This window comes from Artemia franciscana, chromosome 4 (genome assembly GCF_032884065.1).
Source record: "Artemia franciscana chromosome 4, ASM3288406v1, whole genome shotgun sequence".
In the NCBI taxonomy this organism is placed as follows: Eukaryota; Metazoa; Arthropoda; class Branchiopoda; order Anostraca; family Artemiidae; genus Artemia; species Artemia franciscana.
The window spans coordinates 42938630-42965393 of NC_088866.1; the positions used below are offsets into that span (position 1 = coordinate 42938630).

The 26764-nt window shown below is 38.6% G+C and overlaps 1 protein-coding gene across 1 annotated transcript in view; it reads left to right on the plus strand.

The window, feature by feature from the left end:
• The first annotated feature begins 6299 nt into the window (after window positions 1-6299).
• Window positions 6300-26764, plus strand: part of LOC136026458 (TM2 domain-containing protein CG10795-like) — a 30526-nt gene continuing 10061 nt past the window's right edge. The window contains exon 1 of the mRNA XM_065703056.1: window positions 6300-6500. Within this exon, the coding sequence (XP_065559128.1) occupies window positions 6317-6500 (184 nt within the window). The 5' untranslated portion in view covers window positions 6300-6316. The remainder of the gene's footprint in view (window positions 6501-26764) is intronic.

A 26764-nucleotide genomic window follows, 5' to 3' on the forward strand; every position in this document is an offset into this window, starting at 1 on the left:
CTATGTTTCATCTTTTAATCATTTCTTCAGAACACTATCTCGGGTTCTATAAATCTGTAATTTCTACAGTGTTTCGCCGATCGGATAAGATAAGTGAAAAGATAGAGAAATCTTGTCAGATTCGTCAACCTACCTGATCCGGACCTAACAGAACTGAACCGGACTGCAAAACAAAATGAGTAGAGTGCCACGATTCCTTTATGTGCTTTTTTGAGCTAAACCGACTAATTTAGCTTTCTCTTGAAGTTCTTGGTGGAAATGGCAACACAAAAACTTTTGCAAAAGTCTTGCGAATGTTGGACGTCATGAACCAGGCACAGTTCATTAAATGTCTCTAAAGTGTCGTGAAAAACTTGTGCAAGACTCTTCAGTAGGTTACCTGCGATTTGGCTGCCACTTTTTGTCACATAAATAGTGTTCTCTCCCCAGCAATGACAATGGAACAATATGCTGCCGCTGCCTTTGCTCCTATTTTTTGCTAAGCTCTGCCTTTTGTAATTACTCTAGACTTGAGATGACTCACCCAAGTAAAAGAAGTAGAACTTTACCTAGAATCCATCGTCTCATCCTTGCATCCTTGTCTCTTTGAAGACTGTATCTGTTGAACAAATAACTTGACAACATGACCTCATTTCCTGATGACATAAAGGCCTTCTTAGGTTGTATCTTCTCTTCACAAATGCAGCTTTGCCTTTTTGCCAAATATTTCTCTTCTCTTGGCTGTTCTTGCCTGTCAGTACTGCTTCTCTAGAAAGAGGCCAAACTACAATTAGGAGGCTAAAAACAAGACTCCAAAATTCAACAGGACAGGAAAGGCTGATTGATTTAGTCTTGGTTTCCGTCCACAGAGGTATGGATGTCTGCCCCGAAAAAGTCACAGACGTTTTAACAGGGATGAAAAAAGGTAGTTTAGGATTTGTTCTGTTGGTACTTTGTTTATGTTACAGAAACTCTTGGTTGGCTCTGTAAATATATTAACCTGTGTGTGCAAATACTTAAATGCTTGGTTTGCTAAGGTGTCATTAAAAAGAAGTTCCCTGGAAGATACGCATGTATTTCTAGTGGATGTATCCTCGTTCGCAAGGTTTGGCATGGCGGTATTCACGGTTGACAGTTAGGATACGTCCACGGGAAGACTTTTTTTGTGAACCCTCCTCTTCCGAACCAAAATCACGGATAAAGCCATGGTAATATGTGTCGTATTGCCAAGTAATTTGGATGTCTGCTTCTCCTTCTTTTCTTAAACTCATTTCTAACAGTTATGAAAAGGCCCAAAATACAATCCAAGAAACAAATGATTCAGCAGGTAACCATCCTTCCTGATTCAGTTCGAGAATGTTCTGGATAGTTTTTTCATCCCAGCTATTCTGGGATAGTTTTTTTTCCCCATTCGACCACTTATGTAACAAAAAACTGAAAACTATTAGGGTCAAATATGTGGAACAACTATTGTTTGAAAGTTTGAATGACTAACATTCGGTAGGGTAAAACATGGTTGCACTATTTTCATCATTTATAGTTTCTTATGTACTGTAACCAAAGACCTTGCAACCTTTTTAGTAATATATTTAGTGTTTTTACTCTTCCAAAGTATTTACCAAGTTTTTTTTTACCCTCCCATTGGTGTGTCGCAATACAGTCCTATGCGTCTCTGAGGAAAACTCGGTAAAAAAGACGCCAAGTGTGTACCTGGCCTAATAGGTAAAAGAAAGCTCCCAAGCGTTTTACGTCAAGCTCCAAACTGAGATATAATTCTGAATCAACTTAAAAGACGCTTTATTTGATTTAGTTAAAAGTTTTCTTTCAATCTTCGGAAAGTGCTGGCAAGTAAGGTCTAATGTTCCTCCGTTTAAGATGTTTAAAGAATGTTTCCCCCATGTCGATTTTGAGATATCTAACAATGAGTGGAGATGTCTTCTTTTTACAGTAAGTGAGGTTGGATCAGATGTTAACCAGTCTGTGGATACTCTTGGAAGCGTGTTGCGAATTTAAAGAATGTTGCTGAAAATCCTTCCTTCGAATTTTCTCCGATTTCTATTTTCTGACAGTCACACGTTTACTATTCCATTCTAGTGTAGGAGCAGAGCTTCAGTTCTCTGAGCTCAAAATAGCACTACCGAATAAAATCATTCGAAAACTGTGATTTTTTCACGTCAGATGAGGCCTTCCTTACCAAAGTTCGTGGAAAATCTCGGATACCCTTGTAAAAAAAAGCAAGTAAATTGAAAGACTGAAGTCTCATGTTAATAATGTTCCCAAACTGATTATGATTGCTTCGCTCTATAAGGATCTAACATGTTGCATCTTGTATCTAAATAAAAATCTAATCTTAACTCTCAACTCGTCACATGTTTTGCTTGTTTATTTTTTGTTACATAACTGGTTGGATGGGTTAACACTGACCAGTTGCAAGTAGCCAGTACTGACAGCAACGGTTTTCTAGTGTAGTTAGCACATTTCTGATCCAAACTGTACACACCACAGTTATTTATGTTATCAAACACGACTATCTCTGGCTTGCTGTGTTTGCGTTTCGTATTGAAGAGATCAAAGCTACTGCTTATTTCTTTTTAGCGCATTCAATGCAATAATCTTCTTCTGAGCAAAATTGAAGACCGAGGAACAAGGCTCATGATTCCTATGTGTAAGAAACGCTGCTGGGAGCTTGCGCTTGTTGTTTCTGGGATTTTTAAAGTAGGCAGCCCTCTGTCCGTGCTGCTCGTTAGCCAACTCAATCAAAGAGTTCCAGTCGTTTGTGATGGCACAGCCATTGTCAAAGAGGCTTGGGTTGGAATAGAAATCGACTGTGTGTCTACTTTTTGGTAATTTTGCCAAAGTATATGAAGATATCGAATAAGTAATAGGTGCGGACATCTACTTGGCTGGCTTCGAAAGGATTTGCATTCTGAACACAAGTCGATCCCCTGAAGAGAATTTCAGGTATTTTGTTGATTGTCAAATACTCAAAATGTGCTGAAGTTCGTCCTATACTGTGTAATTAAAGCACTAAGTATATCTCTGATTGGAGCTAAACGATCGTGAGAGTTGATTCTGAAAATCATCCAAGTGCAAACAGCTCTTGAACAGGACAGATAAACAGAAAACATTTGTTACTCAGGGTTGTGGTCGTGAGGCGGTGTGGTGTGTGTCTGTAAGACACGCATAACGAGAAAAGAGAGAAAGGACTGATAGAAAGGGGGTCAACTTAACCCCATTGTCTGGGTAATGGATCTTAGGTTTTAGCTGGTCCTATCCACTGAAAAAAGGAGTTCTTCTTCATCACAAGAAAAGCACCAGGAATTCTAAACGTGCTCCTTTTGACTTCCAATTGGACATTTTCACGTTCATAATGTACTGCATAAAACATATAATACAACATTCGAACACATTTCAAGACATAATGCACAATTTGATTGACTTGTGGAAAGTCCAAGTGCTCGAGCTACCTGTTCCGTGCAGTTTAAGGCCTACTGGTCGGTCAGCAAACAAGTTGGCTCTTCCCGCTCCCTCAAGCTCTTTTCTGCATAAATTAACAATGCACATAATAAACACATGTTTTTCGTCAAATAATAAAACATAAAAAGATACAAAGTTATCATTCAACCTCCACAGAACAGGTCTTCAATATCAGACTTTCAGACGTGCACATCTAACTTTTTGAAAATATCAATTGCCTCTCAGAAAAATGTTCTTCAGACAAAGCTGGTAAAGTTGCACCCACGATCAGGTTAATGTCTGGTGGAAGTTGACGCTTTTGAAAAAGGGCACACGGTTTATAAATTCCGGGAATACTGTCCGTATATTCGAAGAGAAGGCATTGCAAGGTTTCTTCAGTCAAGTTGCAGAGTGTGCAATTTGAGTCACTATGTTGATCCCGTCTGTATGGTATTCAGACTTTTTGAATATTGATATGAGTCCAGGGGGAGGCTTTCTGTAAGGATGGTTTCTAATTGCATCCCTGAGTGTGATTGAATGCTTTTGAGCAAGCTGCTGGTTGATAGATTTTGCTATCTCTGCAGAAAGATAGTCCACTTTTTTTCACTATAGCGGATGCCTACATGGCTAGGAATATTATGGAAAGCCATTGGTATGTTAATCTTGGATAAAGAACCGAGTAGCTCTCTTATCTTCTGCAAATCAGTGTCCTTTACGTTCCAGGTTAAAGTTTCTAGAAGTTTAGGAGCAGTCTAAAAATCCGAAAAGATTACTACCTTACATAAGTTGGAAGGTTTTATTGTTGACCATTAGGGCCTTCTCAGGTTCTTCTCAGTAATTCAACTATTGCTGCCAGTTCAGCCGTCAAAACTTTGAAGTCCAGTGGAAAGGCTTTTGAGTAGTCAAAGAGGTATGACGATTTATTATTTCTGGGATGGGGGTTTATTCCATCAGTGTAAACATGTCGATCTTTGAGCTCTGTAGCTCTTTTCTAAGAAATTCAGCTTTTATTCGTTGATTTGGGATATTATCCTTTTTTCCTGTATAGGCTTGAGACCGACGTTCGGTGGATGAAATTTCCATAGAGGAGGGAAATTAAAAGAAACAACCTGAATTTTATTCAATGACAATTTTGGACAAAGTTCTGAGAATTCTGGCCAAGATGCAATCCCGATTTGATTCAGTCACTTAGTCCTCCCATGACAAAGAGCAAAAATAAGATACTGATCCCCTAAGCTCGAATCTTGGTATAATATTTAGCAGTGGCTTTGGCTATTCTCTCACTTATAGATACAACTCCTGTTAGTTTTCTGTTACAATCACTAAAAGTTTATTTGCACAAGCCAAGAACTATTTGGACTGCCACTCTGAATTGCTTTCAAATTGGACAAAATTTATTTTATTGGCATTACCGCAATCAACTACTATATATTCCATCTGTGTGAGACCTTATCTATCTTATATCTAAATCTGGACACTACAGCTTGTAAAGCAGTTGATATAGGCTCTCATTTTGATCCAGTCTACTGGCTTCTTGAACAATTTCTTTTCTTAAAGAACAGGCTGTTCCAGGCTTCTTCCGGGAACAGCTCTCATAATGCTGTAGATGACCTCTAATACCAGGTAATTCTGATATTATATTGGAGAAGCAAGTATGTAAAGTTGACGGTGGCAGTTTGGACCATTTCAATATGTCGTCTCTACTGATGAACATAGCAACGGGCCTCTTCCGCCGCTTTTCTAGACAAACGTCATCTTTGTCTAATGTACTCGAGGTATGTGGTTCCACTTCATCTGTAGGTTTAGTTCGACCATCTTGTACCTTTTCCTCTCCGTCAGTTTCACGTTCTTTGACTTCATCTTCGATGTCCTCTACAACCAGAAAATCGGGGTCCTCATCTTCGGCCGTTATCATTATCTCTTAGATTTGGTAAATCTTCATGTTTTCTAAGAAGCTCGTGACTTCTTTTCCAGTTAGTTGCTTGTGGCTACTCATATTGACTCCCTAGAAAAGTGAAAGAAACAGAAAACAGGATAAAAATAGTTACCCTTCTGGCAAGAAATAATGTTATAATAATAGAAACGATAAATTTATTGCAAGAAAGGTTTTTATTCATATATAAGAAAAGATCAGTGATGAAAATAATGCTCAATAAATTGCTTCTATTCAATGCTGGTCATTCTGAATCTCTAACAATCGTTTTCAAAGTATTTGATTTTAACAGTTATCGAGTTTTTGCTAAGTAAGTGGTCGGGTGAGGTAAAAATTACCTCAGATCCCCCTTATATCCTTTTTGGAGAGACACTGGAAGTCAATTGAATCACCAGAGATTCTTAATGGAGTGTCTGAAGATTACATGGACCCATATTTAAATACCCCCAGGAACTTTTGGGAAGTGTCAAAACATGAGTACATAGTGAAATTTAAGTAAGTTTGGAATGATTATTTCTTTCAAATACTTATCTAGATTATGCTAAATGAAAATACATTGTTTATTCCTTACAAAACAGGCTGGATTACATCAAAATCAATGATAAAAAAAGGTTGAAAATTATAAAAAGTTAAAAGGGTCCAAATTCATAAGAGCTTGGAAGAAAGGAAGGGGTTCAAAATTTTTAATGAAGACACGAAAAACGCATTCCTAAAAATCTTGGGGGGACATTATTTCACTTTTTATTTCTTATAAGATTTCAAGAATCAATATGCATATATTTTTCAAAATTAGGAGGGTCATTCCCTTGTCTCTAAGTGCCACTCTTAATACCGAAATGTACCCTATCCTGAAAAGATATATTTTTTTTATGTGTTTGGACGTAAGGGAATATTTCCGTCATTTTGCAAACCCGTTATTGCATCTAGCAAAATATTCAAAAACCTATAATGTGGTTCAACGAATGTTTGTGCCTATTCCCTATGGTTTCATTAGTCCTTGGGGACTTTAATCAAAGTAAAAACTATGTAGATTGCAATAACTTGAATTTGGGGCAATATATTTGTGATCCTCCTATCATTGATGACAAGAGTCAACAGCCTATAGGCTGTAATGAAAATGGAAAAGCAAAGAGTAAGTCACAAGTAAGGTATTCTATTTATTGCACCAAACCTACGGTATTTACCTTACATTGTATCTTCTAGTGACTAAGGTTGAAGAACCTGTAGATATCGCCAGGTAATGTAGAATCAATAATTCGTGTGAAACTTCACAATCATATCTATTTACATACATACAGGGCAATTTGGTTCAATTGTCAAGTGTTACTAAATGTATTGCTTTCCTGGTGCATTTGAGGGCTATTATGCCCAGCTGGATGATACTGGTTCATTTCATTGAATCTTCCATGACTTCCTGGTCCAATCTAAGTCATCATCAATCTTTAAATTGTCAACTGACCTGGCAGACATGGTAATAATATATAATGACACATGTAATAACACTTAATAACATATATAGACCAAAAGAAAATATTGATAGAGAATACTATGGTTTACCAGTGGCCAGGCAGTAAGAAGAATGCTTTTGGCCTTAATCTAAAATAGCTAAAAGTCTGCTAACATTGAATAAACTCATACCCAAGGTCACTTTGGTACAATTCTAGTTCAGATACTTTTGGTAGTGATGGGTCTACAGACTAAAGTATATTCTGGGAAGGTATCTTTAAGTAATGACCTCCACTCTTTCTGCCTCTAAAGGGCACTGACCTTTGAAAATCCTGTGCTATGGAAGTAAAATCTACCAAAACAAATCTTCTGCTTAATTGAAGTTCAAGAAAAGTGTCTTCAGCTTCACAACTTTGCTCAATTGCAATTCATGAGGTTTCAAAGATTTGTAAATACATACTTAAATTTAGAAAAAAAAACCAATTGTATGGCTTCAAATTCTACTCAAATAACAAGAATTAAATTTTCAGAACTAAAATCAGAGAAAAATTACTGATAACTGAATAGTAAGTTAAAATAAGGTAAATTTGAAACAAATCTGCCATGTTTTCTCAAATTCTGTTTGGCCTCTTAAAAACTCCTTTTTCACCTATATGTTGAAAAATATCAAAGCCAACAGAAGAAACATTACCTTAAATCAGAGCTTGGAGAAATATAAGGATTTTCCATCCTTGTGGTGCTCCAGTGATGATAAAAATTTGTTTGGTTTAGGTTGTGGTTGTTGACCTAAACTCTTGTGGAGGACTCTACACCTCCCCAATTGTAAAGGAACTCTTGGCAAGGCCATTCCTTACCAAGGTGGGATTTGATGTGTTGGTTAAAGTTGCAGAAACTGTTTTCTCAGACAGTTGATTCCACAGACTGATGACTCTTTGGCTAAAGAAATGACTTCTATGTCTACTTGTGGAATGCTGCATGGGGAGCTTCATTGAATGTCCTGTAGTACCAGAATTCAAAGGCTGTGCAAAGAGACCAAGAAAGGATATTTTTGGTTTAAATTATATCACCCCTTTCAGTGTCAAAAGCTTCAAACAATGTAGTCTTTATTCATATGGAAATTTATTCATGCTAATAACCATCTTAGTGGCACAAAACTGGACATCCTCAAGCAACTTCTTTTTTTTTAAGGAGGCTATCAATGACATTCCAACCACCAGATATGGTCATACAAGCACCCTATATAACTTCCTAAAAACTCTTGGGTGTTGGCTGGAGATGTTTTTTTATGATACCAAGGGATTTATTTGCAGAAGATGAAACAGACTTAGCATGGCTGCTAGATTTTTAATTGGTGATAAACAATAACCCCAAGATCTTTTTCATTAGAAACAGCAGAAAGAAATTTGTTTTGAAGAAAATACTTATGATACTTGTTGTGTTTACAAAAATGGATGAAATGGCATTTGTCAACATTAAAAGGAAGAAGCCACATGTTAGCCCATCTTATTAGACTGTCAAGATCTGTTTGAATTGATTGCTGGTCAGAGGGAATAGCTGCTTTTCCAGCTAGTTTTGAGTCATCAGCATAAAGGGTAATAAGATTTGAAAGAAGGGTGGGTAGATTGTTGACATAGAAGTTGAAAAGTGTTGGTCCAAGATTAGTGCCCTGGGGCATGCCACTTAATACAGTTTTGGGAGAAGAGAAGTGAGGAGTTCCCTGTGAATAAAGAATTCTGACAATCTGTGATCTTTCAGAGAGGAAGCCCTTAATCCACTGTAGAACACCTTCATTAACACCTGCAGCCTTCAGTTTAAGTATGAGGATTTCATGACAACCTTGTCAAATGCTTTGGACAGATCAAGAAGAATTATGTCAACAGGAAGACCCTTATTAAGCAGTGTAGTCACTAATTTATATGTTCAGATGAGGTCAGTGTCCACAGATCTACCAGATCTGAATCCATGTTGTGATGTGGAGAGGATGTTATTGATCTCAAGATGTTCAATGTTCAATTAAGAGCTTTAATTGAACATGGCAGATAAAAAAAATAGAGAAATTATTTTAAGCCTTTTCATAGCCAAGAACTAGAATTTCTTTTTTGTTATTCTCAAAGGTTCAAAAAGGGCTTAAATTTGAATTTGAAGGACATAAAGAGACATCAAGTGATATGTTCACTTTATTTGCAAGTCAATAATGTGAACATCAAAATGTTTACCAAATAATTGTAGTAAACACATTTTGGATGCTGCTCTACTATACTTTGCCCCAACCCCCCTAGTATACAAATATATAGCCTGAACTATAGGCTTCCCTGTGTTTTCTGGTTCTTGGTTTTGTCAAAGTTGGTTCAGTTTATGGGCTATACAAGAGTAATGCCAACAGGCTAAAGCAAGCACAGCAATTCTTTAAAGATTTATGAACCATTTGTTCATTTCAATCATGACTAATCAATGCATGTGGATTGTACAGCTTCATCAAAATAGAATTATTATCAGCTAGTAAGTTTTTAACCATTATTTTAACCTTTTTCTATGGAAAATAAAAGAAAAGTTACCATTATCAAAGTTTCACAGAGTGTTTAAAACTGGATGTCTAAGTCAAACCACTATAATATTTGGAAATAGTATAAAAAGGCATCAGTTGGCATATTCACCTTATTTGTGGGTCAGTAGTTTAAACTCCACTAATTATACCAGCCTATATATATACTTGGTATATAAAAATTTCTAAGTAGCCTATGTAAAAATTTTAAACTTAAATTTTTGAAGGTACTACTTTAGGCTAATGATTGACCACTTCTATAGGAAACTTGTTAAAGAAATATAAGTAGCAGGCCTATCTTTAAATTCCTTATTCAAAATCTTTCTAAATGTTATTTTCACTGTAATTACACAGCACAATCCCCCTCGCCACTGTTAAATATTTAATTTGTCACATAATTTAGCCAGGAAGAAAGTGAATGCATCACTAGATGCTTTTTTTATGCTCTTTCCAAATTCAGTCATTGCTTCTGGGGTAGATTCCATTTTGAGCCAATAAAGAGGCTCAAAAAAGCCTATAGTAACTCAAAGTTTAAAGATATATTTTAAAAAAAAATCATCATGTGCAGATGATTTCAGAGAGATAATTATAATTTTCACTAGTCTTAATAGTAAAATGTTATTTACCTTAAATCATACTTGCTCATACGATTATGAAATTCAAGCTGCTTAGCCATAAAAAACTTTTCCCAAACATCTTTCAACCAGATATTTCTTCAATTACAAGAGGACATGACCAAAAACCCCTACAGGATCATCAATGGGATGATCCTGTAGTTGTAACTAAATGAAGATAGTCTACTGACTGATTAGATGAGTCACAAACTAATTGCCAGGGCTTTTTGTACTATTTCTTGTCAGTTGATGATTTGAATGACTCAATGCTGGCAGAAGATACTGTATCCTATTCTAATGAGTCTCATAGACTCACCACCCAATTAGAAAAGATTTTGCTACACAACCTTGGGTTGGCATGCTTCTTGAAAATTTTTTGGTCATGTCCTCTTGTTATTGAAGAAATATCTGGTTGAAAGATGCTTGGGAAAAGTTTTTTATGGCTAAGCAGCTTGAATTTCATAATTTTATTCTCTCTCTATTGGTGATAAGCCAGTGTTCAAAAATTCAGTTTTTCAAGCTGAGAGGTGTAAGGGGTGTAATTGAAACTTGTAATGAATTTCATTGTGTACCTCTGAATTGATTCTAGAGTTTTTCCATCTGATTATTAATTTGGTTGACAATACAGATACCAGACTCTTGCTTTGGCAAAACTAAACCTTTAAAGAGCTTTGAAACTACTGAAGGGTCCAAAGTCTGCTCTCATGCATTTTTGGCATATGCAGAGCTGACTTCACGTGCCTGTGGATATCCAACTAGCCACCAGAGAAATAAATGTGCCTAGGGATGGTTGGGTTAGCAGTAGTCCTCCTGAAATGCATTGTTTTAAATGGAACTGGAAATACGGCCTTGGATGTCCCGCCTACTTTTCAAAATGGACCCAAGCCTGCTCAAGGACATGCTCCTTTGAGCATTGCTAACCAAGGTGGCATTAATGTTGCCACCTCGAATGTCCTGACGCTGAACAACCCTGGTTCTAAGCTTCTTTTGCAAAAGAACTAAAAAGACATAAAGTGACAATCACAGGAATAACAGAAACAGAAATGACAGTTGATGCTCTGAATGATAATGGTGAGCACCTGCTCAATTGCTGCATCGCCCACGTCCTATCTGTCACAAATACTTGGTTTGTGAGAAGAGACATTGTGAAGCATACATGGTACACCAATGATGGCAAGACAAAAAGATGTTTGACTACATCATTGTACAGTGATGCTGGCTTTTGTCGGTCCAGAAACACAGAGCCACTCATACAGAGTTGTTGAGCTCAGCAATACCAACCATTGTCTTGTATCTGCAAGGATCAAACTCCAGCTGAGGGTCAACAAGAGTAACTCCTCTTCCTCCAAGAAGATACACACCTCTTGACTGAAGCAAGATCCCTCAGTTCATAAGTGGTATAGGGTTGAGGTCTATAATTGCTTTGAGGCCCTTTAGCAGTGTTCAGAAAGTGAGTAAGTGTGGAACACTTTCAAAGTCAATGTTCTCTCTCCAGCTGCAGAAGTTATGGGCTTGAAGCAGCAAAAAAAAAAAGTGGATTAGCAACCAGACGTTTGAAGTGATTGAGCAGAGACAGCAAGTGAGACTATGAGGAGATATGACACTCTACAGACCACTGAACAAACAGCACAACTCTTTGCCTCACAAGGACAAGAAAGACTTCATTGGAGCCCAAACCTCCGAGCTTGAGCAAGCTGCCCAAAAGAAAGTCATAGCTGCAACATTCAAGATCTCTCATGAGCTGACTGGCCAACACACCATGGCATCCACAAGCCTGAAAGCAGCAAATGGAGAAACCATAGACAATCAGTCCCAATATCTTGGTCTATGGAAGAAACACTTTGATATACTGCTCAACTCAGATCCACCCAATTGCATTGACCCAGAGCTTGTTGTTGCTTTTGCAGAAGCTACTGCTGTCCCTAATGGCAATGGATTTTCCCCTGAAGAAATCAGATCAGCCATTGAGAAACTTAAGAACAATAAAGCAGCTGGGACTTGTTGCATCACTTCTGAGCTACTCACAACAGGTAGCCCTGCAATGATACTCTAGCTGCAGATGATGTTCAGCATAATCTTCTGTACTGAAGTTATACCATCAGACTGGAAGAAAGGAATCCGTGTGCCAGTGTTTAAGCGCAAGGGTTAGCAAGAGAGACTACTGCAACTAACGCAGTATTACTCTACTGTTATAATAATAATTTATTCCTCACGCCTTTCAAAACAAAATTTCCATATAACTGACATCTTATTAAGAGGAAAATGTTATGGCAGGGTGAAGAGCGGATTGACTGCGGCATGATTGCCATTTAAAGTTGTCCTATGTTGAAAGTCTTGAAATATGGTATGTTAATATTTAGGCTATTGGAAAAGGCTTCTAGTGATTTCATCTTTTGGACTGGGAATGGCAGTTTGTTCCAGATCCTGATGACCTGGGGTATGAATGAATGATGTAAGAATTAGATCTTGCAATCTTCATCTTCATAGGCTCTAATTGCAGACTGTGCGATCTTGTGTTGCTTTGGGTAGTTATTTGAACAAGCTTGTCTTTTATGTCCCCAAAATTCTCGTGAACTATCTTGAAGAGGGTTTTAAGTCTGAGATTGTTCTTCTTGTCTCAAGTTTATGGAGAGTGAGCCTTCTGAGAGCTTCGTCATACGGAAGGTTTCTGAATCCTTGAAGTCCTTTTACAAAGCGTATCTGGACTCCTGTTCTGTCAATATCCTTTTTGAGATATGGGCACCACATGACAGTGGCGTATTCAAGCTGTGGCCTGATATAGCTTGTGTATGCTGAGATCTTTGAGTGAATGTCAAGGTATCGTAGGGACTGAGTGAGTAGCCAAAGAGTATTTGATGCTTTATCAAACAGTTCGTGGTAACAAACTGTAGTAAGGGGCGACCCGGCTCAATAGTAACCAAAAGTCTAAAAAATGGAATTTTGGCACCAATAGCTACATCAAAAGAATCGCATTTTGATGCTGATTTTAAATATATAAGTTTCATCAAGTTTAGTTTTAACCATCGAAAGTTATGAGCCTGAGAAAATTTGCGTGATTTTAGAAAATAGTGGGAAACACCCCCTAAAAGTCATAGAATCTTAACGAAAATCACACCATCAGATTCAGTGTATCAGAGAACCCTACTGTAGAAGTTTCAACCTCCTATCTACAAAAATGTGGAATTTTATATTTTTTGCCAGAAGGCAGATCACGGATGCGTGTTTTTTTTCCGGGGTGATTGTATCGACCCAGTTATCCTAGAATGTTGCGAGAGGGCTCATTCTAACGGAAATGAAAAGTTCTAGTGCCCTTTTTAAGTGACCAAAAAATTGGAGGGCACCTAGGCCCCCTCCCACGCAAATTATTTTCCCATAGTCAGCAGATCTAAATTCTGAAATAGCCATTTTATTCAGCGTAGTCGAAAAACCATATAACTATGTCTTTGGGGACGACTTACTCCCCCACAGTCCCCGTGGGAGGGGTTACAAGTTCAAAACTTTGACCAGTGCTTACCTATAGTAATGGTTATTGGGAAGTGTACAGGCGTTTTCAGGAGGATTTTTTGGTTGGAGGCAGGGGTTGAGAAGAGGGGGATATACTGAGGGAACTTTCCATCGAGGAATTTGTCATGGGGAAAGAAAATGTCCATGAAGGGAGCGCAGGATTTACTAGCATTACTTAAAAAAAAAACAATGAAAAAGTTTTTTTTCAGCTGGAAATAAGCAGCAGCATTAAAACTTAAAACGAACAGAAATTATTACCCATATGAGGGGCTCAGCTCCTCCTAATACCTCGCTCTTTACGCTAAAGTATTTTTAGTAATTTCAACTATTTATTCTGCGGCTTTTGTGATTCAGGGGTCATTCTCAGTGAATTGGGACAAAATTTAAGCTTTAGTGTAAAGAGCGAGGTACTGACGAGGGGGCGAATCCCCTCATATATGTAATAAAAACATAAGAATACAAAAGTTCTTTACGTAAGCTAATTTATAAGTTACGTATATCTTTTACTTATAAAAAGATTCGTAAAAAATTAAAAGTTCTAGTTGCCTTTTTAATTAACCGAAAATCGGAGGGCAACTAGGCTTCCTCCCCTGCTCTTTTTTTCTCAAAATCATTCGATCAAAATTATAAGAAAGCCATTTAGCCAAAAAAAAAAAAAAAAAATAAATCTACAAATTTCGTTTTAATTATTCCTCTGCGGAGAGCCAAAATCAAAACATGCATTAATTCAAAAACGTTCAGAAATTAAATTAAAAAAAAAGTTTTCTAAATGAAAGTAAGGAGCGACATTAAAACTTAAAACGAATAGAAATTACTCCATATATAAAAGGGGCTATTCCTTCTCAATGCCCCGCTCTTTACGCTAAAGTTTTTTTTACTGTTTTTAAATGTATAGTTAAAAGAAAGAGTCAAACTTTAGCGTAAAGAGGGGGGCGTTGAGAAGGAAAAGCCCCTTTCATGTACGGAGTAATTTCTGTTCGTTTTAAGTTTTAATGTCACTCCTTACTTTCATTTAAAAAACTTATTTTTTTTATTTAATGCACAACCAGGCCGATATGCTTTTTTGTTTTGAGGTCTAAGCTCTGAATTAAACCTAGCTCCTTTTCGCAGGTAGATTTTGTCCGGTCGATACCTTTCATTTTGTATGAGTACTTCGGATTTTGGCGCAGAAGATGGACGACAGAGCATTTTGCCACATTTGGTGAAAGTTGCCATTCTTCGAGCTTTTCTGTGAGGGCGTCCAAGTCGTTTTGGATTTGTGATGATGCAATAGCTTCTCCCAAGAGCTTCGTATCGTCTGCAAACAGGCCAAAGTCGGTTAGGAAAATGGTATTTGTGCATATCTCTATGTACATGACGAACAAGACTTGGACAAGAACACTACCTTGTGGGATGCCACTGGTTGCATCTGTCCATTTGGATAATGTGTCTGCAACCTTGACTGCTATTTTTCTATCAGTCAAGCATGCTGAGAGCCAATTTTTTTTAGCTGCCCCTTGATTCCATAGAATTCTAGGTAGTGGATGAGTTTTCGCAAGGATATTTAGTCGAAGGCCTTAAGTAGATCGATTAGGATAATATCTATTGGAATCCCATGGTCCAAGGCAGACTGGATGTAGTCGTGTATCACTACTAGTTGGGAAACAGTAGAACAATTTTTATGGAAGCCATGCTGATGATCTGAGATGAGTTTGTTCAATTCAAGGTGCAAGTTTAACTTTTCCACTATGACCCTTCCCATGATTTCCAGGAATGGTGAAGTAAGGCTGATCGGACGATAATTCTCCTGGTCACTCCGTTTCTCTTTTCCTTTGAAAATAGGTGTTACATGAGATAGCTTCCAGGAAGTAGGAAACTTGCATTGCTCAAATGAGATTTAGAAAAGTATTGGCAGAGGTTCACATAGCTCGTCTCGCAGTTCTTTCAGGATAAAAGATGGGATGCCATCAGGATTTAGTGCTTTTGACGCTTTCATGTCGTTCATTGCTCTTCGAACACTTCCTGGCGTAAAGCCAATGCTGTGGAGCTTGCTTCCTGGGTGTGAGTCTTGGAGTTGAGGTAAATAGCCATTGTCAACAGTGAACGTGCTGGTGAAGAATTCTGCAAGAGCATTTGCCTTATAAGAGGGGGGCGTTGAGAAGGAAATTCTGCAAGAGCATTTGCCTTATCTAGGCTATTGCTATAGACTACATCACTTCGATCTATTAGTGTTGATAGTTTCTGTTGCTCACCTAGCTTGCGTTTGCTCAGGCTGTAGAAATCGCTTTTGTTCTTATTTTCTGGAATTCTTCCCGTTTGCAATCTTTGTTTCTACATTTTGAGCTGAGTTTTTGAAGCTTGGTGAGTCTACTTATGCTTCCAGATGCTTTGTAATCCCTATATGACCTCTTCCGGTCCCTGGTGAGCTTTTTATGGACTTGGGAAGGAATATCCTTTTGCCAATGTCTTTGTTGTTCCTAAATGGTTTGGTTTGAGTGACGGCTCGATGAAGTATGCCATAGAAAACTTCCCAGGCTTCGCCAATTGGTAGGTTGTACACAAGGTTGTCCCAATCGCTATGCTTTAGTATTATTTTGAGTTTTGTTATGTCTGTTTTATGGAAGTTTAATTTAAAAGCGGGTCCATCATCCTTTGTACGAGCTTTGAGTTGTTCAGCACGGACTTGGCAGTGGACAGCTTGTTCGTGGTCGCTTGTAATGGGGTTAACGACTGATTTTGTAACGAGCAGGTCTACCATGGGCGTGTTGAATACAACTTCCGAATTATTGCTTTGACACGTAGGCTCGAGGACACTGCGCTAGGTTCAACTCGCTAGCGAGGTCAAAATAGTGTATTAGTTTATCTTTTGAGTTCTGGCTTCTCATCCTGAAGGAATGATTTTTCCAATCCATTTCAGGTATGTTTAGGTCTCCGCATTTCACTACGGAGTTAAAATTTGATACATATCTTCTCCAGGTAGGCAGAAAATTCACGATCCGCTGTTAGTCCCTCTCTCGGCTTCTTATAAGTTGCTGTTGACCAGATCAAGGCTACAATTGCCAGGCGAGAACCGTCGTTAGAAGTTGGCATAACTCAGGCTATGGCGTCTATTGTGTTATTAGAGAAACTACTGTGCTCGCATATGTGTAAATTTTCCTTTGAAAGTATAACCACACCACTTCCGTATGGTTTTGCCGAGTTATCCTTCCTAAAAACTTCATATTCTGGAATTCCAAATCTAGTTGGTAGTATTTTTTCCTGTAACCAAGTTTCAGAAATGCAGATTACATCATATTGAGAGTTTTCGAACCATGCTGTGTGCGTTAAAAATTAGTTAGTTTATCTGTTTTGGTTGTTTGGCTATTGTCTCACATTCACATTACGCGGTTTGGGAGCAATGGCTCCCACCAGGAGACTTTGCTGCTCTTTTGTCTTTGTTTCTTCTAAATTCCGCTCGTTTCTGAATCTGCATGCATGCCAAATCAGGGTTAATGTGCATGTTTTTTTTTGTGTTTCATCATTGCTAGATGTCCTGAGTCCTGGAGCTCTCTTAACTATTTGTTGGCGCTTTTTAAGGCTATCTGGGCTGTTGCGTTTTAGTTTGACCAGTAGTAGTTTCGGTTTTCCTCCAAGGGGAGCTTTACCGATACGAACAAGATTTTGGTTTTGGTCAAGCGAGCTCCAAGGTTGTGGTCTTCACAAAGCCTAACAACCTTTTCGATGTTCGTACAGCCATCATTTTCTGGCAGCCCTGCAACAACAAAGTTGAAACGTGTCTCATCGCGTTGCTTCCTTTCTCTTTCGGTAAGAAGTAGCATATCGATGGCCGGCTCCTGGATCAGAGCCCTGCTTTGATTTAGTTGTCCATCTGACCTTGGTGCCATTGTGGGACCTTGGTTTGCCACGGAATCTCGTAGTCTCAGGAGTAGTTTTGATACGTTCCTTTTCAAGCAGCTTGTACACTCGTACTTAAACAATTGTGAGTTGCTGTCAAGTTGCTTAATCGCTAGGAATAAATCTGCGTGCAATGATCTGCATCCAGCGTGCTCCCATTCTGAGCAGAAAAAGCAATACATAGCTTTCATTGACTTTCCATTCTGCCTTTGACACTGTTGACAGACCGTCCCTTTGGCTAACCCTGAAAGCTGCAGGCCTACCCACAAAGATAGTCAGCCTCTTCAAAGAACTCTACAGCAACACAGAAAGCACAGTCCTGTTTCACGGGAAGCCTGTTTCTTCCTTCCCCATACAAAGTGGAGCCCCTTTGGCTAATCCTGAAAGCTGCAGGCCTACCCACAAAGATAGTCAGCCTCTTCAAATAACTCAACCGCAACACAGAAAGCGCCGTCCTGGTTAACGGGGAATTGTTTTCTTCCTTTCCCATACAAAGTAGAGTATGGCAAGGATACGCTGCAGCATCTGAGCTGTTTACTGCATCATCAACCACATTCTGAACAAGACGCACCATACCCATTCTTTTAGCATCAGTTATGCTGGGAGAACTCTGTCTAACGTTGACTTCATGGATGATGTAGGTGTCCTTAGTGACAATCTCAACCAATTTAAGTCTGCTCTCGAGACGCTCTCCTCCACAGCCTCTAGAGTTGGGCTGCAAATGAACTGGAAGAAAACACAGATCATACCCATATAAAAGACCGCATCAACCACTCCCAACTGTTGAGATTAATGGCCAAGTTGTTGATGTGGTAAGGCAGTTCACATATCTCAGATTAATTAAATTCTCAGGTGGCACACATGATGCCGTATTCTCAGCCAGGGAAAGCTCTGTGTTTTGGACGATTCCTGAGAGCAGTGTTCTACCAACCGCAAATTAGTCACCATACCAAATCCCGAATTTACAACGCCACAGTCTCAAGCATCATGCTGTACTCATCTGATACATTGCTGGTAGCCCAGATACATCTAAGAAAGGTCAATGCCATTCAGACTAGACACCTGTGTCGAATCAAAGGCTTTGAATGGGATGACAAGATCCGCAATTCTAAGATCCTGAAGACCTTCAAGTTGGCGGACCTCTCTGCCCAAGTAGAAGCCTGTTCTTTAAGGTGGTATGGCCACCTACTCTGTCTCCCGCTAAGTATCCCTGCAAAGATCATCTTGGACTTCAATCCTTCAGAAAATGGCTGGAAACACCCTGAAGGAAGGTCATGCAATAGATGGGCTGATGTTATAAACCAACGCCCGCTCAGCGATAACATCATCTCAAATGAGGCCCCATCTGTAGCCCTGGACAATGCTACTTGGATAAGACTGACGGCGCTGTCAACCAGTTCTCTGCACTGGCGACCCTGCTGTGTAAGAGCGTTAAGTAAGTAAGTCAAGTCTTAAGACTTTTGAATTGTCTTAATAAAGGCTTATTTTATTTTGATGTTAAAAGGTGAATCATTAATGAAAATATTGAATAAAGTTTGGCCCAGGTACCTTGAGGCACTCCCACTTCTTCAACGTTAGAGAGAAATGTTTGCCCATTTTCCCCAATACTTTACTGTTTGTTTTCTATTACGCAGGAAAAGTATCACCCAGTCAATTGTTTCTGTATTAATACCAGTAGCTTCTAGCTTAATGTGCAGTCTCGTGTGGCACATATTATTGAAGGTTTGTATAAAGTCCAGCAAAATCATGTAGACAGAAAACTCTTATCTATAAGTTTGGTGTCATTAAGTCACCAAGTAAGTTTGGTTGGTCTTAATTGATTGACCTCTCTTACAACCTTTGTGTATTGGTGTAATGTTTGATAACTTCTATTCTATAGGTATACACTTTAAATCAAAAGATTTCTGGAAAAGCTGGTTAAGTGGAAAAAAACAATTCAGCATTTTCTTTCTTTAGAAGTTGGGGGTAAATTCCATCTGGTCCAACTGATTTATTTGCATTTGGGTATTTAAGGAGGGTTTCAAAGTCCATTGTACTGATAGTAATATGCAACATTACTATTAAAGTGTCATATTTGGGAGAATCTGGGAGAGGAGCATTGTCAATAGATGCGGAAACATAGGCATATTGATCACTAAGGGAATTTGTTATTACTAGGGGTTATCAATTTTATATTGATTTTGTACCAGCTAACTGAATGTCTTCCAGGCTTTTATTATCTGAGGCATAATTGCAAAATCTTATAAGATTTGATTTAGCTGATTTGGCAATTACCTCTTTATGCTGCTCAGAAATCTGTCTAGAGATATTTCTCTTCTGGTTGCATGCTTGTTTATATGTTTGTCAATGATCTGCATTATTCACACTCTGAATGCAACCTCCAAAACCTTTTTTTTCTGTTTTTATGGCACTTGGTATTAACCAAGTGACATATAGCAATCGGAAATTCTGTCGGTCTGTCGGTTTGGTTTTGCTACTTTAGGCACTTCCAGTTAAGCTAGGACGATGAAATTTGGCAGGCGTATCAGGGACCAGACCAGATTAAATTATAAATAGTATAAATTATAACTCCTTTTCTCGATTTGACCATCTGGGGGGGGATTATTTAGTGGACCATCTTAATTGGGCCAGTTAATTTGGAAAATATAGAAAAAATGAAGTATTTTAACTTACGATCGGTTGATCAGATCTTAATGAAATTTGATGTTTGGAAGGATATCGTGTCTCAGAGCTCTTATTTTAAATCCCGACCCGATCAGGTGACACTGGAGGGAGTTTGGAGGGGGAACTTAAAATCTTGGAAAACACTTAGAGTGGAGGGATCAGAATGAAACTTGGTGGGAAAAATAAGCACAAGTCCTAGATACGTAATTGACATAACCGGAACGGGTTCGCTCTCTTTGGGGTAGTTCGGGGAGGGTTAATTCTGAAAAATTAGAAAAAATGAGGTATTTTTAGCTTACGAACGGGTGATCTTATCTCAATGAAATTTGATATTTAGAAGGATATCGTGTCTCAAAGCTCTTATTTTAAATCCCGACCGGATCTGGTGACATTGGGGGGAGTTTTGGGGGACCTAAAATTATAGAAAACGCTTAGAGTGGAGGGCTCGGGTTGAAACTTGGTGGGAAAAATAAGCAGAAGTCTTAGATACGTGATTGACATAATTGAAACGGATCTGCTCTATTTGGGGGAATTGGGGGGAGGGTTAACTATGAAAAATTCGAAAAAATGACGTATTTTCAACTTGCGAAGGAGTGATCGGATCTTCATGAAACTGCATATTTAGAAGGACCTCGTAACTCAGATCTCTTATTTTAAATCTCAACCGGATCCAGCGTCATTGGGGGGGGGGTCTTAGAAAATACTTAAAGCGGAGAGATCAGGATGAAACTGGATGGGGAGAATAAAAACAAGCCTAAGATACGTGACTGACATAACCTGACCGGATCCGCTCTTTGGTGGAGTTTTTTTTTTTTTTGGGGGGGGGGGGGGGTAATTCGGAAAAATTAGGTATTTGTAACTTACGAACCGGTGATCAGATCTTAATGAAATCTGATATTTAGAAGGATCGTGTGCTTTAAAGCTCTTGTTTTAAATTCTGACCAGATCCTGTGACATTGGGGGGAGTTGGGGGGGAAACCGGAATTCTTGGATAACCTGAAAATTGGGGAATTTTTATCTTACGAATAGGTGATCGGATCTTAATGAAACTTGATATATAGAAGGATATTGTGTCTCAGATGCTCCATTTTCGACTCTAGTTGGATCTGGGAACATAGGGGGTTGGAGCAGGGAAACAGAAATCTTGGAAAACGCTTAGAGTGGAGAGATCGGGATGAAACTTGATGGGAAGAATAAGCACAAGCTCTAGATTCGTGATTGACATAATTGGAACGGATCCGTTCTCTTTGGATGAGCTGGGGGGTGTTAATTTGGAAAAATTAATTTTTGACTCAAGAACGGGTGACTGGATTTTAATAAAATTTGATATTTAGAAGGGATTCATGTCTCAGAGCTCTTGTTTCAAATCTTGATCAGATCTGTTGACATTGGGGGGAGTTGGAGGGGGAAATCAGAAATCTTGGAAAACGCTTAGAGTGGAGGAATCTGGATGAAGCTTGGTGGATAAAATAAGCAAATGTCGTAGATACATGATTGACGTAACCGTACTGGATTCGCTCTCTTTGGGGGAGTTGGAAGGATGGGTTCAGGGCTTTGGCGAGTTTAGTGCTTCTGGACGTGCTAGGACGATGAAAATTGGTAGGCGTATCAGGGAGCTGCACAAATTGACTTGATAAAGTCGTTTTCCCAGATTCAACCATCTGGGGGGCTAAAGGGTGAGGAAAAACTAGAAAAATTGAGGTATTTGCAACTTACGAGTGGGTGATCGGATCTTAATGAATTTTAATATTTAGAAGGACATCGTGGCTCATAGCTCTTATTTTGAATCCCAACCGGCATTAAGCCTCTGATTTTCCTTTTAAATCAATCTATTGATTCTTATAATTTTATTAGAGCTCATACCATATGAGCTCTTGGCTCTTAGCTCTTCTGGCCTCGTCACAAGTGCCATATGAGCTCTTAGCTCTTGTTGGTCATTTGTAGTTCCTTTGACATATGTGGAAGTGTTATAAGATTGTGTGTTCACTTTGTGGAATTTCTGTTGACTAAATCAAGCAATAAACAAGTTTTTAGAGGTTTTAAAAGAGCCTGAAACCCTTGAAAAGATGTCACAGGAAAACAAAGTACACCACTAGTATTGAAAACCTTAAGTGGAAAACTAACAGCCACCACCTTGAAAACAAGGAAAATCACATTTTTGCATTGGTAGCACTAATGCAACTTCGTTTTCTTTTTTTGTTCTGTTTGTTTTTCTTTATTCCCAACAAAGCTCTGAAACATTATAAACTTACTTAAGGCCCTGTTTGAAAACTAATTTTCATGTCCAATTGCTTAACTTTCTATCTTAGTCTAAAATTATAGACAAGGTGATAAGCTATCTTTTCCGGTTCCCTTAAAGACTCAAAACGTAATTTGTCCCAGAAGCACTCATTGAATTTGGAAAGAGCATGAAAAAAGGCATCAAGCAATATAGTCATTTTCATCCTAGCTGAATGAATGTGAAGATGTATAATAATAATAATAATAATATTTATTTGTAACCCACTTACATCAAAAAGATAAATAGTGGAGTAAAGACTTGAAGAAAAACGGAAAACAAATAAAAAAAAATGTGATACAAAGAAAACGAGAGTCAACAAAAGACATTAATCATACAAACGGATCAGACCGTGGTGAGGCGACAAACGCCGATACGCCGTTTCTGAGAGCTTTTTGTGTAGATCAGTCAGCTTCTCAGTAATATTCGGAAGATGGAACTTTTTGATTATCTTTCGATTCCTATACCACAGAGGAAGATAGAGAAGAAATTTACAGAAACGGAAATAAGAGGATCGAATATCGCTAATGTCTTTTTTCTTAAATATAGGGTAAAGCCCAGAAAGGTAAAGAACAGAATGATTGGAAAAAGTAGAGTAAAGCTTACCAAGGGCAGTACGATTGTATTTCCCTCGATTGGCTACAATTTTAGAGTAACCAATCTGGAATTTCACTCTAGCATCCCAGACAGCACGCTCCCGAAGAGTTTTAAGATTTTTTGTAAGTGTAATACCCAACCACCGGATCGAATCTACATGAGGGATAGAAAAATTTTGAAAAATTAGAGGCCTAGGAGAAGAGGGAACATTGAAAGAAAGATACTCACATTTATCAACATTAAGCGAAAGACCGATTTTAGTAAAAGAAGAAGAAACTTTATGAACCATCTGCGATAGACTGAGTTTAGACCGGCTAATTAGAAGAATGTCATCAGCATAAGCAAGGTAAGAAATATCACTCAAACCAACAAAACACATAGAAGAAATATTCTCAAGAATACCAGAGATACAAATTTTGAAAATACTAGGAGATAACACTCCACCCTGCCGTACGCCCCGACGAACAAGAACATTAGAAAATGAAAGGGCACCATTAGTTTTAATTTGAAGATAAGAATTACTATACCAAAACTTTAGAAGAAAAATAACTGAAAGGTTAATACCGTGACTATAAAGAGAGTAAAGAGACTGACTATGTACAACACTGTCGAAAGCCTTAGAAAGATCAAGAGCACAAATATGAAGACCATACCCTTTAGCCGAAGCATCTTTAAGAAGGAAAGCAAGAGCACGGTGAGCTTGCTGGCACCCGATGCCAGACCGAAAACCAAACTGATTCTCCCCGAAATTAGCATTCATACTTATGAAAGGAAGTAGGATATATTCAAGGATTTTACTAAAATTACAAGCAACCGTGATAGGCCTGTAAGAAGAACAATCCAAAGGAGTCTTACCTCGTTTAAGTACAGAAGTGACAGTTCCACACAAAAAGCTATCAGGAACGAGGGAACAACAAAGGCACATTTGGAAAAACAACTGTAAATGGAAAAACAAAGACGGGCAATTTATTTTTAGATGACAAGCACTGATACCGTCAATATCAAGAGAACTTGATTTCAATTTCTTAACAGATGCAATTACAGCGTCAACCTGAAACAGTAATAACTTGTGCCTGAGTCAGGGAAGGCGGGAGAACCGAATCAAGCAATTTCGAATAAAGCGCGTGCACTGCATAATTCACTTTGGAAAATATAACTGAATAGTGGTCAGACCATGCGGAAGGCGTAATGGGGCAATTAGGATTTGCCGAGTTATTTAATTTAGCTGAATTAATCACTTTGTCCCAATCTTTCTTATTGGTAGGACAGTCTAACCCTTTGTAACGGCTCGATCGCAGACATTTCTTAAACTCACGCTTAGTTTTTTGTTTTATTTCAAACACATCCCAGCTAATGGTCGACCGTTAGCAACCCATATACGCAGCCACAATTTGGCTTTATTTTTCACACTTTTCAGCTCAGGGTCACACGACCAGATTGGTTTCCTTGTACCTTTCCTCACTCGCTCCTGAGGGACAGCAACCTCCTCAGCGCGTTTTAAGCACCACACGATTTGGTTGCAATAATGATTCAGATCGTAATTACTTTTAGTAGGACTAACACTCAGCTGGAGTAGATGAAAAGGTACACGTAAAGAACCAAGGAGAATGGCCAGGGTTGAAATATATAATGGCATATTAACATTTTTCCAATTACTCCGCACAAATCATTTAGAGGCAGGAGCATAAGCCTGGTCAGTACTATCTTTTCTAATCGAAAAGCATAGCGATAAAGGAAGGTGATCAATATCTTGCTCATCTTCGTGGACATGCACTGTTGAAGATGTAATGAACGGGGAACAAATCACGTGATCAATATCCGATAAGCTGCCGGAATTATGCACATACGAGAAAGGTAGATCCTTCGCAATTATTCTGTAATCAGGGAGACAATCAAGTAGGTTCACAGTACGAGCAGAATCACGTTTTACATCAGTGTTCATATCTCCAATAATAATAAATTCATACCCATTTTTGCTTATACTTTGAAGGAGAGTTTTCAAACTAGATCATGCTTTGGAGAATTTATTAAGCGATGTCATATTCTTCCCATCATGAGGCAGGTAAGTGTTTATCAATACGGTTTTACCAAGTCTTATAGCCAATAAATGTTCATCAGAGAAATAGCATGACGGAGACAGAAAGCTGAGCTTTTGTTTTATAATACATGCTAAACCCCCTGAAGGCCTTCCAAAAGTAGATTTAGCATTTGTTGTGAAAACAAAGTGGGCGGAACTGCGGCGCAGGAAATTAACACTCGTTGCGGTCAAAAGATGTTTCTGAAAGCATACAATGTCAAACTTACTGTACAGTTCATGAATGGTCAGGTCCTTGTTTTTCGTCCCATTAATATTGAAGGACACGAGTGATACTGATTCAGACATTAGTTTGTTTTCGGTAACTTGCGACTGACAATTGCTTTCAATTTAGGGCAAGTGAGGCTAAACGAAACATGATCACCTCCACAGTTTGCGCGCTTAGGTGACAAATTGCAAGGCGAGTCTCTATCTAAAACATGAGGACCGGCACATCGCGCACATTTTGGTGTAACACTGGGACAAGACGACTGGAGATGGTCAGGGGATCGGCAATTGTTACAGCACCGGGGAATCGCTTTGAACTCATAAACACTTAGGATTTCGTATCCTACTTTGAGACCATACCTAAATGCTTCGACTCTTGATGTTGCATCTGAGAATTCAAGTTTTACTGCAAGCGATTTCCCTAGCCTAGAGGCACCAGAAACACCAGGGCACGATATCAGGTGGGACAGTTCAGAATCAGGCGGGATTCCCTTCAGGAGTCCGTAAAACTTCTTGGTTAGAACTTTCGCAGAAGAGCCAGTAAACGCACCAGTCACCGATAAGCGGAAATCTTCAGCAACTGACTTATCTATATTGATAAACAGTTTGTCACGAACGGGACGAATGCTAGTGATTGATTCGTGTCCATCAATCTGATCTATCAGATCTTTTCGTTTTATTGGGTCCGAAAGGGTAGATGGAAGGTTCGACACAACAATAGTAGCATGCGAGTCGGGAATTGCAGGTTTCGGCAGTTGCGGGTAATTCAGTTCATAAGCATCCAGCTTGGTGGCAACAACCTTGAGTAGTTGTTCCACACGATTCACCTTTGTTGACAGCCTAGAATACGCGACTGCGGGCAAAACCGGGACCTCGGTTGGAGACTTGATCACATAAATCGGAGTTGATACCTCCTCAGAGTCCAGTTTCTTAATAAAATCAAGAACATCTTTCACATTGTTCGCAGAAGCTTTCGCACCGATGCGCCGGGGGCAATTATCATTAGGCGCAACCTTCGCCCAAAATTCGCTTTTCGCATCAGCAATAACACTGCATTCAAAAAAGTCTATTGCGTGCTGAATAATAGTAGCGCCTTCAATACCTTCTTCCCAGTTATTTTGCAAAAAGTTCATTACCGGGCAATGCACATACTCGCTGTTATCCATTATGTTATATATATGGCTATCCCCTGAATTCTGGCCTTGTGTAAACATTCCTTGGAATGAACTGAACAAATTCAGAGCTATACTTTTCACATGTCTTGCCAATATAGATACAATTTTGTGCTACTATAATCCTTATTATTGCCAAACTGGCATACAGCTCTTTGATTTTATATGAAAATGTCTTATTTTAATAATGCCGAAAGTTCAATTTATGCAGCGGACAAAAACTTCAGTTAATCCAAGTTATTCAGTGACGTCAGATAATCCACTTGGTTATAGATACTGAATGAATATTTTTAATAATTTATAAGACGTAAAAATGTTCTTACTATTTCGTAACTACTGAAACAATTCAGTGTCTAATTAAATCAGAATAAAAGTCCTTTACCAATAACTGGTTTGAAACTGAG